Source organism: Clytia hemisphaerica, unplaced genomic scaffold (genome assembly GCF_902728285.1).
Source record: "Clytia hemisphaerica strain Z4C2 unplaced genomic scaffold, Clytia hemisphaerica genome assembly, whole genome shotgun sequence".
Taxonomy (NCBI): domain Eukaryota; kingdom Metazoa; phylum Cnidaria; class Hydrozoa; order Leptothecata; family Clytiidae; genus Clytia; species Clytia hemisphaerica.
Genome location: NW_027103336.1, coordinates 212095 through 224813, shown reverse-complemented (window position 1 = coordinate 224813; position 12719 = coordinate 212095). Strand labels below are relative to the sequence as shown.

The following is a 12719-nucleotide window of genomic DNA, read 5'->3' as shown; positions in this document are numbered from 1 at the left end:
ATCCCCTTCGTATGATTATTCTGAATTGATTTTAGATTTTTGTAAAATAAAAAGTCAAAAAGAATGCTAAAAGATGTTCAATACTACAATTCTCTTCATTAACATACCAGTTGCACCGGAAGGGAGATTCACCAAGATTGCTATCCTAATCATTATCGATTTATTGGCTATCTTCGGAAACTCTTTATTCTTGTTTGCCGTATGCAGTAGACGCTCACTGCGTCACCAATCAAGGACGTATCTCTATTTCTCATACGTCTCGCTGACAAGTTTGATTACCGCGCTATTTATCATCCCGTTCCCGATCATAACTCTAATTACCAAGAAATGGAGTTTAGGTTCAGAGCTATGCTACCTAAACGCCTTCATAACTACATTCTGTTTAACATCGTGTGTTTACTCAATCACTGTGCTATCTCTACATAAATACGTCACAATAGTCCTCCCAATGAAGCGCCGTTTCTCGCAAAAAGAGACCTTGTTTCACTGCTTTGCATCATTCCTTTTATCACTAATCATAACCATCGTACCGTTCATCGAATCTCACGTTTATTTCAATCCGTCAACTGGACTTTGTGGATTATATTTCATCAAAAAGAAGACTTTTTACACGAGTTTTATCGTATGTGCTTGCTACGCTGTACCAACGCTTATCAATATTTCAATTTATGTTCAGATCTTTCGAGCTTTACGTAGACATGGTCGTCGGCTACAGTTCAATTCGTTTTACAGCCGAGCTTCAGTTACTGCACAAAAACAAACTGCAAAAACAATGTATATGACGTTCGGCTCTTTCCTTATCGGCTGGACACCATTCTTTGTTTACGCTATTCTATACCTAGCACAAATCGTAAAACCAACAAGCTATTTACTGGTTGTAGCCTATATATTTGGCTTCGCTAGCTCAGCTGCCAATCCTTTAATTTTTATTTTTCGTAATATGAGATTAAGGAATTCATGGTCCTCAATACTCAAGAAAAAACAAGTTCCAAGAGTCAAACTTATATCAACAGTATCAAAATATGGATTGCCAAGTGAGGCTTCATCACCACCATGTTATATGACAAATGCTGACATCAGCGATAATGTTTTCTTTGAAAATAACAATGCGGATGATGATGATAATACTCATGAAAACAAAAGTAAAGAAATGTTACAAAATGAATCTAATTTCTTGAGAACATCAACAAACGCTTTTAACTACAGATCCAGTGAAGCTAAAAAGACTTTTCAAACCAACGAAACCGTTTTTTAAATTTTTGTCATTTTTATGTATCGTGTTCCATATACTTTCCATATATATCTTTCTCCCTTATTTAATTACTATAGGATTTACGTAGCCAAAGGTGCAATAGTAAGTACAGGCCCGGCGGAACGAATTTGAAAGTGAAGAGGCTGAAAATTAGTGTCTCGGGAGGCGCCATCGGTTGACGCTGACGGGCTAGAAAATTTTGAAAAATGGACCCTATAGATTGGCTTAATAACTCAAATTGAAAATTTATAGAAGTATTGCATAAAAATACCATCATAGCCTTAGCTAATTACTAAATAAAAAAATTTTAAATAAAAAAATCATATCTTTGCAAAAAAGTTGGGAGGCTGAAGTCTCCCAAGCCTCTCCGCTTCCGTCGGGCCTGAAGTACACTTGTAAACTATTTGCCAAATCTAACCCGAAAATACAATCTCGTACCCAGAGTTCCACTTTTTGATTTTACTTTTATAGACGTTGGGTAGAATTGTACCTTTCGTTAGCCCAATCAGAATCATTAGAAAAAAAATGAACTAAAGTACTGAGTTCGAGTTTACCAAAAAAAAAAAAGACTTACATTTATTAGGCGATGTATGCACCCAACCTTGTTCCCTACGTATCATCAGCTTTTTGATACTTACTGATAGCGATAGACAATACTCTGACGTCTATCAGTTCATAAATAAAGCCTGGGATACACGGGAACAAGGTTAGTATGCATCCTCTAATGAATTCGTGCTTCTCCGCATGTAGTCGTTTTTTTTTGAGATCTGCGTTTTTAGTTTTCAGTCTGTTCACCTCAAAATTATAATTTCATTTAATTTCTACAGTTTGAAATATTACTACCTGTGCTATATACAGTGGTCATGTCAATCATATTAACTTCCTGTCAATTTTCCAAGTAATAATTTCAAGTGAAAACCGCAAATATTATGAGAAAAAAAGAAAGCAGAAAAATAAAGTGAAATATTTCGTCCATTTCGTCAGTAATCAACAGAAATAAGAATCTTCTAGCGTTACTTTGATGGATCCCTTAAGCAAAACCTACATTATCACATTGACATTATATGTTTTGAGATGGCAGAGAAGATGGCTTTTAGTTTTAATCTTTTCTTATATACACTGATAATGTGTGATCTTTGATTGCTACTGTCGTTTTGGGTAAAGATTTCACTTCCCAGACTATAATAAGATTCCACTGTCACTCTCTTCTCTAGCTGAAAAAGACCAGGATTCCGGTAGTTGAAAAATGCGTTTTGGAAAGTTTCCTAACTCAACATAAGTGAACAAAACTCGATGGAGATTAATATTCCCGTGTTTTTTTATGGCCCAGAAAATCCAGCGGGATCGGAAAAAATAGCACAATATTTTGGGAATGGGGGCGTACAGGATATCGGTTCATCGTTATTGGCTTTTTTAGATCAGTACATCGGTAATCGGTATTTCAAGAGCATTTCAGTATGAGAGCCTTTTTTGTCTCGGTATTTCGGTATCTTCGTTCAACTATCGGTATGGTATATCGGTATGAAATCAAAAAATCATGTTTTCATCATTGAAATTTTAAGAAATACAAGGGAAGAAAGGGATCGCAATCGGTATTTGAGCCAAAAAAAGTTCGGGATATATCGGTAATTTGGGTTAAAAGTGATTGGTATTTCAGTATAACGAAGTCCCGTACGTCCCCACACCACACCATTAAGGATTATTTTCAACGTTCCCCCCGATAAAAATGAGAGTATAGTATAATTTTCCACATGGGATGTTATTTGCCACATGGGATGTGCATGTAGATGTACGTCAATGACCACCCTGATCAACAACTTGACTGGATCGGGCTGCTTTCTACAATACTACTGATGATAACTATCTTGTGCTGTGTGGTGACTAGCATCTGTAGCATTAACAAGCCCCTCTCATTCACGAGCCCCCCCCCCCCCCCAGCGGCACCCCTAATCACGCCATCACGCAAAAAATAGCGAAAAATAGCCCAAATCACGCATCACCACGCCTCAAATTTTTGCCCTATCATGCATCACGCCAAAATCTTGATCACGCCATCATCACGCCAAAAAATCTCTAATCAAGCCATCACGCAAACCGCTGGGGGGGCCATTGAGTTTAAAGCCCGAAGGGCTAGAGTAGAATCTCTAATCTTTCTCAGGCAAGAAAAAGTGAAGCCTTAAAAAATGCGCCGTATTTTTGACGACAGATTGAATCTAGCAATTCCTTTGTTTACGATTGTTATTTTTTTCGAAATTTAGCGGTAAATTTTAGTTTCAATCTGTCATTTGTGTAAAAACCAGGCGAGCCGCTCAAGATTGACTTCTAGCCTTCGGCCGGCGGAGGGGAGGGGTGACGAGGGCGGGGCGAGGTGTTCGGAAAGGTGAGATGCTATAATAAGAAGGTGGCATGCAGTGCGGTACTCCCATTGGCTTGTACAATGTCCTAGAAGACGTACTCCGACAGAGTGGTTTAGTAACGTTTTAGCTAACCAGTAAAGGTCACAAAGCATCGTACCTTGATCGAGCGTAAGTTTTATAAGGTGTGCGAAAATATCGTACTGGAAGGTGGTCGTCCCGGTCGAGGACGCATCAAAATGGACAGGCTGTTTCTGCTGACAAGAATCTGGAAAGCCTTTTTGTAAACAGAAATTTGAGGTATTACGTAGTAACCTTTCAGGTGTTTTTCTGCTAATTTGATACACGAGCTGCACTGGTAAAACCAACAGCAGCTAGCTAAGGACCCACATGACACGATATAGGCCAATCATTTTCAGGCCATTCAGCCATTTTGAACTTGGAAAAGTCCTAAACATAACCCGAACCGGCCCGTGGCGTGGGGAAGGATGTGCCGCTGGTCCACGCTGGTCAGAGGGGTTTGTTCCAGCAGGTAGGTTTACAGCAAAAAATGGAAAAAAATAGAAGATTCAGTCCTTCTTACGTTCCAGCCAGGGCTAGGGTGTCTTTATTGTGGAAATTTGGGAAAAAAGAGGTAAATTTTGGGGAAAATTTTTGAAATTTAGTCCCATCTGCATAGGTAAACATCTTGAAGCTTCCTCTTCATTATGGATATATTGGCACTGTTGTATAGCAGTCATTGTGATCTTGGTTGCTGCACGGGCGACTGAGGTTTGATTCCCACTGGCAGCGGTTCACTTGGCAAGTGAATGAACCCTTTGCCCAGGTCAACCCATGCCATGTGAGGGGAATTGGGTAGTCAGTCCAAGGTGCTGACAAGGCGCTCATTGGAAAGCATCTATAGTTCCGAAAATAGGCCTCAAAGCCTCCTGCAGCTCAACCAAATAGAAGAAGAAATAGCTAGAAATAGAAATAGCCAGAAATAGAAATGGCAAAACACAATGACCTGCACGACCCATTAAACTTTCTCTTATTTTTGATGACAGCTTAGGTTATGTGCTGTATAAAATGTCATTTGAAACATGATCTGGCCAAGAAATGTTCAATGCTGAGCGAAGTAATCTACTGTGTAAGTTCCTTTTCATCATTTTCTCTGTGGATTTTGTAAGAGTCCACACCGTAAAGAAAGTATACTTTCTACTGTAGCAGTAAATATTCTAATTTTAAGGTTACGGTACAGGGCAAATTTGATTTCCATTTGCATATCTTAGATAGTTTATTACAGGCCGTCCAAGCCTGGGCTTTTTGCCATTTAGTAGTAAGTAAGTAAGTAACTATTTATTTACCATTTGAACACTTAAAATACATGAGAGACGGTATCCACAAAATAAAAAGGATGGAGACCGCCTTATAGCCTGGACTAATCATAAAGATGCGGCCACCTAAGTGCAAGTAACAATTGTAAAATACATAAATTATTTCATTAGATTAATTTGAAAATTTTTATTTATTTACGGATTAAAGATAAGCTGTGGGTAGGGAGTGTGCTCAGTATTCCCTAAGACAGTGAGTAAAGGCAAGAGATTTGACAAAGCTAGAATCAGATGAGCTCAGAGTAATATTTGGATAAGATCGCTGAATACTATTCCATTGTATTATGCAGATTTTAGAAAAAGATTTGTTACCAAAAGTAATGGTATTGTAGGAAGGAACAAAAAGGAGCTTCAATCTTGCTCCTCTGGTACCCTGATTATCGTCACCTTCAGCTTCAAGCTGAACAAATTCAAAAAAATTAAGAAGATCTTGGGGTAATCTATTGTTCAAGAATTTGTGAACAAATGAAATATTAAGAGATTTGACTAGGTCAAAGATTTTAAGAATTTTAAGATCAGAAAAGAGTGGAGAAGAAGGACATTGAAAGGAATTAAAAGTCATGAGACGTAAGGCTTTCTTTTGAAGAATAAATATAGGTTTGGATGTGGTGTTTTCAGTGAGGCCCCAGAGCTGACAACCATATTGGAGATGAGAGTGAAATAGAGCGAAGTAGATGTTAACTATTTGTCCTTTTCAGAGTCATCGGCATAAGTACCCAAGTATTTGAAGTCATTTACAACTTTAATTTTCTCCCCTGATGAGAAAAAATATCTGTGGTTGGCTGAAATTGATCACTTCAGTTTTTTTGGCATTTAAGGGGGCCCCCACAGCGGTCGTGAATGGGGCTTAATTTAACTTTGTGAATGCGTAAAAATTTTTTTTTAAATTGTATGAATGCATGAATTGGAAAGCTTTGCGTGAACAAAAATTGCGTGAATTGCAAAAAAAACATTGCGTGAATGCGTGAATGTGTGAATTTGGGAAAAGAATTTGCTTGAAGGCCCGCTCCAGTCCGCTGGGGGGGGGGGCTTCTTTAAGTGGAGACCAACTTTGGATGCTGCAGCTTCTGTGTTGAATTAGAACTTAATCAATCAAGTTTGAGGTAAGAGCAATGTCATCTGCAAAGTCAAGATCAGTCTAGATCAGTAACTTTAACTTTAACTTTAACGGGTATTCATCGACCATAAGACTTGCTGTTTTTTTACATTACTTGTCTCTTTACATAATCAAAATCATTACAAAATGACCAAAAAAACTGCCTCATATTGCTTGAGATGTATCCAAAATTCCCTAAGTATTTCCTAATCAGGGAATAAAAGAAAGCCTCGAAAATTCCTAAATAGGAAATTAAGATCTATAGAAAATGTAGGAAAGTTTTACTGACTGGTTGCACAAGCATATTTTGCTGCTCTCCACCATTTGGTCTCTGGGAGGTAAACAAACCTGTTTTTGCCTGCATTTCCTTAGGGAAAGTTGTGTTTTTTTTAGCTTTTCTTAAGTCATCGAACAGAATCCTCTCAAATTTTATATATATTCTATCTATTTATTGGTATATTATTATCTATTTATGATATTATTATATACCGTGACTTTGTGTATTCAACATACCTTGTCTAATTTCGTCATAGCAACTGTTTTTTCTGCAAAGTAGTAAGAGTGATTTTTTCAATTAGCTCATTAGAAGGTTTTATTTATAAACATTAAAAGACAGTATCACCCTGAAAAAATATTGGTATATATTAAGTCTAAGAGTTAAATAAGAAAGCTGAAAACCCACTTTCCCTAACCCCTTGCAGGCAAAAACGTGTTTTTTTACCCACTCACTTTTTGGAAAAACTTTCCCGAATTCAGAAAATCCAAATTCGGGCTAGAAGATTTTTTGTTTAATGCTTTAAAATTTCTGTTAAATTTTTTTTGTGGTATTAAATGTATTCTAGTTACAAAGGTTTTGCACTCCACCAAACATCCTAAATAGCTGTTTGAAATTAGCCTAAAACTCTAACTTGATTATCAAAAAAACTTTTGAAATTTTCACATTTTTTCATCACCAATTTGAGAATTGAGAAAGAACAACCACCAAGAACGGTGGTAAAACAGTACTTGAAAAATACCCTGGTTGTATTAATGAAAAACTTCAGGAAGGTTGGGGTGGGGTCAGATCAGACTGGTTGATTTTCACTTTTTTGTCTTTTTCAATCTTCTTTAATCTTTTTTACACTGTAGGAGAAAAATTAAAAAGGTAATGTGGAGAAATTAGTTGAGTGAAATTTATAATCTTTATTGTTTGTATGTTTTATTTATGATTCAATCAATTTTAGATAAAATATGAATGAACAGAATGAGCAAGATCTGGTAAAAAATGAAGACACAAAAAAGAAGACTGAATTTCATTGCACTATTTGTGACAAATATTATGCTTCATACAAGAGTTTTGGAAATCATACCAGATCTTATCACAGTGTGAATAAACAAAAAGCACAATGTACATTCTGTGGAAATTGTTTCACACGAAAAGACAATTTACAGCAACATATCAGACTTTTCCACAGTGAAATGCAAACTACATTTGCGTGCAAATTTTGTGGCGAGTCATACTCCAGTCGAAATATGCTATCAAAGCATAAACAAGAATGTGTCAAAAAGCTAAATTCAACATATGATGAATCCTACAATAAGAAAGACAATGAGCCAAAGACTATAATTCTTTTCACTCCTACCCCTAAAGGTGCTATACCAGTTTCCCTTCAACCACCTCAAGAGTACAAAACTGTAAAAGTTGAAAACACAATCCTGGAACCACCCAAAAAACGAAGGAGAAAACGTGAATATAACATTACTAGACCCAAAAATTATGATGAAAACAATAATTCTAATAACACTGGTGGATATTACACACACCCTGTAACAAAAGTAGAAGAAAATAATAACTCTATTGAAATAATGGAATTTCCTAAAGAAGAGCCTCCGGAAAGCAAAGCATTGGATTGTACTGTTTGTAACATTACGTTTCTGAGTGAAAAAGACTATTTGTCTCATAAACCATTTTGTGATGATGGTCAGTTCTGAACTGAAGATTGAATTTTCAAAGTGAAAGATTATATATTTTATACCTATTTTTGTATGTATTATTTTTAAACCTCAAATTATTTACAACCTTCCTTATTTTTTAACATTATTAAAACTTCCCTAAATAGCTCAAAATAGGGCTGAACTTAATGTTGATTTTCCTTCACCTGATTTTTGAGGTGGGTCGGTTTGAAAAAAGATCTTCTTTAAAATGGCGATAAAATTAAGAAAAGGTCTGTCGGGTATTAATTACAGATTTTTAAAAGTTTTATCTCAACAACAATATTTAACCGACAAGTCAAGGGAAAGTATACGTTTTACTAAGCTATTGATAGTTTAGTTTAAATCAAAAGATACAATGTTTTTGAGGTTCTTCTTAACAGCTTGAATTATGTACTCATGTATATGTAGGATTTTCATCAAACATGCTTTTGATGAGCATTTTCAATATAGCTAGCTGTTACGTTCTAGACTTGTTAAATAATAATATAACTTTTCTTTCTATGAAACTCTTTAGCTTGTAAGTATTTTTAGGAAATTTTACATATCGGTATATTTTTGGCTATAATTCTTTGTATTCTTTTTTTAAGATGGATTCTATTTTTTGTAACATATTTTGCTATCATCATTAAAAATCATTATAATCAAAATATATTTTATATACAATTTTTATAGAGATTAGTTTGAAATAGTGTATAAGTAGATTTTGGAACATTATTTTTGTAGTATTAGAGAAATTATTTACAATTATATAATTTCAAAACGATTTATTTTATTTTTTAATTTTCCTTCTTTTTTAGTGAATACCTCATAGCTGAACTTTTGTCCTGCTGTCACCTGACCGACCCTCCTTGAAACCTGCTGACTCAAAAAACCTTATTGGCATTTTAAAACCCATATCTTGTCCGTCTTGTTCTATCTTAAGCTTAAGAATCATGCTCCAAAATCATTTAGATGTACACAAACAGGCTGTTTGTTTTAAATCTTCAAAATCAAATCTTTTTCCTGACCAACCTATCAACCAACCTTCAAAATCTAGGGTCAGATGACAGCAAACTAACATTTTTTTAAAGTTTAGCCCAGGTATTTAACCGTTCTATAAAGTCTCTACCTACTAATGCTTTTATTTTGTTTTCTGTAAAGCGTATTCCATTCAAAATATTTTAAAGTTTGTATTTCATTATTCTTTCAGCGTTATGCATGAACAAGAAAAAGATAATTGTATTTTAGCTTTACAAAATATACCTAAAGGTTGCGAGCTGGGTATTGACTATCACTCGTGGTATGTAGGTGAACGTTTCAAAGGTATCTCCAACATATCCCCTGGCTTTCATTTCGTCTTTGTTCGAGTCACAGACAAATATGGTGAAATGGCGCCTCGTTCTGGTTTCTTTGTTTACATGAATCCTGGAGAGATTATCTCCAAATCTTTTAAACAGGACGATGAAGAATTTGAACCTATCCAAGGCAATATTTCAATTGATGGTATGAATTTTCACATCAATAATCATGTTATTCTTATGAATGATTCCTTGGGAAACAAGATTATGTTTTACGGTGCTGGAGATAGACCTCTTCATAAATTACATCACAAACATCACTTGCCTCGTATTCAAACAATTACCATGGTGATTATGTCCCTTGAGACATTAAAATGATTTTTTTATGAATCAAAAGTAGTTTTAATAAAATCCACTGTGATTTAATAACCTTTGCAATAATTTCAAAACGAGGCAAGTGATGTTCGTGACGTAATTTATGAAAAAGTCTATTGTATTACATTATTTATATATTATTTACTGCCCTGGTCTTAGCTATGTCTGCAATCTTTGATCAGATTTTTTTAGCATAGAGTGGTAAACTAATGGTATTACAGGACAGCATGTGCTGCGTTGCTCCTACATCCAGACCTACCAGTACACCCAAAAAATTGACCGATTCCATATGATGCGAGTGGCATTGTCTTAATGGGTTTATTTTTTATCTAATGCTCATTGGTCGTTATCATACCTCTTCTGCATTCTATTGGCTACACTGATTTATAACTACTTGACTGGATCAGGCTTCCTATAATAATGGATTTGTGTCCAGCTTTTGAGCTGACATGTCATTTCTATTTCTCTGGTCAACCCTACGATTTGAATGTTTTGAATCTGAAACAGACTGAAACGGTCGAAAATCTTGTGTAAATAGAAAACAACATGGCGGACAAGTCGACTTTATTAATGGTCACACTTACATGGATAGTCTGTAGGAAGTTGTTGGCCTATGTGTAAAAGAATATGATATCTGTATATTAGCCAACATCTTTCGTATTTTTTTTATAGAGATGAAAGGACTTTTGGCTCAAATGGCACCCTATCCATATAAAGAATGTCAACTATGGACACAACTTACATGTCACGTGTCTTCACCATTATTGAAACGTCTCCAACCAGCTTCAAAAAAGGTTTGCTCATACACCGAAGTGGCTTTAGAGAAAGATAAAGTTACAGCAGGCCGTTTAGGTCGAATGTTGATGAAGACAGATACACGCACCATTGAGTTAGAATCTAAAGATGATGATAATCGAATCAACTTTACAAAGATTCCGAATCCTGAATCAATGATTGGATCAGATTTGACCAAGAATATCATGGATTCAAGTGTGTGCTTGGAAGCACTGATCAAAGCTATACCAGAAGGTTTGAGTTGTTTTTTTCTTTGGAAAAAAGAAAGATGTTTTGTGGATCTGAGATCAACGACCTAGAACTTTTTTCTTAGTGAGAACAGAGAACATTTTTGATGTTAATTTTCTTTTCACGTTTGAAAATGTTAAGTCGTTTTATATCAAGTTTATGGTGTAATGTTTGGGATATTAGCTTGGAAAGTTACTGCCAGTGAGTAACATCCTTGCAAAATTTTAATCTTCTTTGTTTAGGTGAGGTTGGGCTACTGGGAGAGATACAACTCGCTTACGTCACATTCATCCTTGGTCAAGTTTATGATGCTTTTGAGCACTGGAAACAATTATTATCGCTCATTGGAGGATGCATGAACGCACTTACTAAAAGAAGTTCTTTTTATGAAAAGTTTATCGGTAAAAAAAATTATTCATTATACCCTTTTTGTGACAATGCCTTTTTAGGTGATGACTAGACCCCTCAAAACGTTTAACTTTTTTTTTATGTTGATGATTAATTCAATTTTATAATGCTGCCTGTTTTAAACGTAAGTAATGATTTTTTTCCAGGCAAAGCTCCAAATCAGCGTTTAGTGCAATTCTGATTGAATGATTGATTGATTGATTGACCCTTTTAATTTCTTCTTCTTATAGATGTGATCGGACTACAGCTTGACGAAATACCCCAAGACTTTTTCTTGGAAATCAATCCTCAAAAGAATGTCATCTTCCTGATTTTCCAAGTACGAAATTTTATTTCGATTAGCTTTTAATATTCTTTTAACCCCACTTAATTCTACTGTGTAAGTAATTATCTTTTTTCTTTCCAATGAAATAGGCGTGGTTCTTTTAAAATTTTTAGATTTCGAGAAAATTAGTTTCAAAGAGAGAAACTTCTTTGGCGCACCCGGTATAGAAAACTCTGAACGAGAAAAAAAAATATATCCAATATTGTACGAGTAAAGTTTGGTAACTGGTTTATCGTCAACTTGAAAAATATCAACAAACTTTCTCTCTCCATTTGTCTTTCTCTATGTTTTGTTTTTTCTCTTCCTGTATTTTGGTGAAATCAACATCAAAACATTTGAAAATTTGGCACACGTCTTCCTTGGGTGTTTTTCTCATTTTTCAAAAATCTTGATTTTTGACCTGGGGACGAGTTTTTCGTCAAAACGAGGCTAAAACTTTGGGGGAGCCTGGAGACGTAAAAAATTGTTGGATTTGGCTGAAATTCGGCACAATTGTTCCTTGGATGAATATCTGGGAAAATTTTTTTCATTTTTCAAAAATTTTGATTTTTGGGGCCTGGGGACGTGTTTTTCACCAAAACGTGGCTAAAACTTTGGAGCAGCCTACAGGCCTCAAAAAGTGGTCGGATTTGGCTGAATTCGGCACACTTGTTCATTGGTGAATATCTGAGGGTCTACAATTGGGCCTATAAATAATTTGAAGCCACTGAAGTTGAGCCCAGCGCGTTGTGCACGTTCGACTATTTGATAACTTTTTGTGATTTGAGAGGAATAAATTTCGGTAAAAGATACAATAAGACAGTTCAAAATACGATCTCTCGCTTACCAGACCCCTTTTTTGAACGCGGTCTTGTATTAAAGTCTATTCACGATAAGTGTGCACTCTTTTTTCATTTACCAATAACTTTTGAAGGAATTCTTCAATCTTTATAAATTTGGTATCATTGGAAAGATATTACTGAGTGGAACGATCTGAAATAAAAAAAATTTGAAAAAATTCTAAAAACGAAGATGAAAATGAAGAAGAAAAAAATGAAGATCTTGTAGCGAAGTGCTATAACTTTCATTTTCACTGGAGTGAATCCTTGATTATCGAACGTCATCACTGTGAAAAAAATTCTCAAAAATAATCATTCAGTCAAAAGATATCAAACAAATTTATAAGCTGATTGACGTCTAAAAACGCTGTTTTCTGCTGTTTTCTGCTGTTTTTTGGGGTCAATCACTTGTTAACTTTGTATCATAACTTTATATTGAATAAA

The 12719-nt window shown here is 35.2% G+C and overlaps 2 protein-coding genes and 1 long non-coding RNA gene across 4 annotated transcripts; all 3 read left to right on the top strand.

Annotated features, from left to right (window-relative positions):
* The first annotated feature begins 41 nt into the window (after positions 1–41).
* LOC136817923 (trace amine-associated receptor 5-like) lies at positions 42–1288 on the top strand. The gene has a single exon (XM_067074270.1). The coding sequence runs from the start codon at positions 74–76 to the stop codon at positions 1253–1255; it is 1182 nt and encodes a 393-aa protein (XP_066930371.1). The 5' UTR covers positions 42–73; the 3' UTR covers positions 1256–1288.
* Positions 1289–3781: 2493 nt separating this feature from the next.
* LOC136818042 (uncharacterized) lies at positions 3782–8328 on the top strand. 2 transcript variants are annotated; one of them, XR_010848190.1, is made up of 3 exons: positions 3782–4138; positions 4653–4735; positions 7299–8328. It is a non-coding gene; the product is annotated as an uncharacterized lncRNA (long non-coding RNA). The 2 variants fall into 2 exon arrangements; XR_010848192.1 differs by having other exon boundaries at positions 3784–3906.
* Positions 8329–9213: 885 nt separating this feature from the next.
* LOC136818096 (protein AAR2 homolog) lies at positions 9214–11450 on the top strand (the record flags this gene model as incomplete). The annotated part of the gene is given in 4 exon segments (XM_067074456.1): positions 9214–9531; positions 10374–10730; positions 10967–11125; positions 11363–11450. Coding segments are annotated over 4 exon segments (893 nt in total), but the record flags the coding sequence as incomplete, so codon positions are not given.
* Between the last annotated feature and the right edge of the window lie 1269 nt (positions 11451–12719).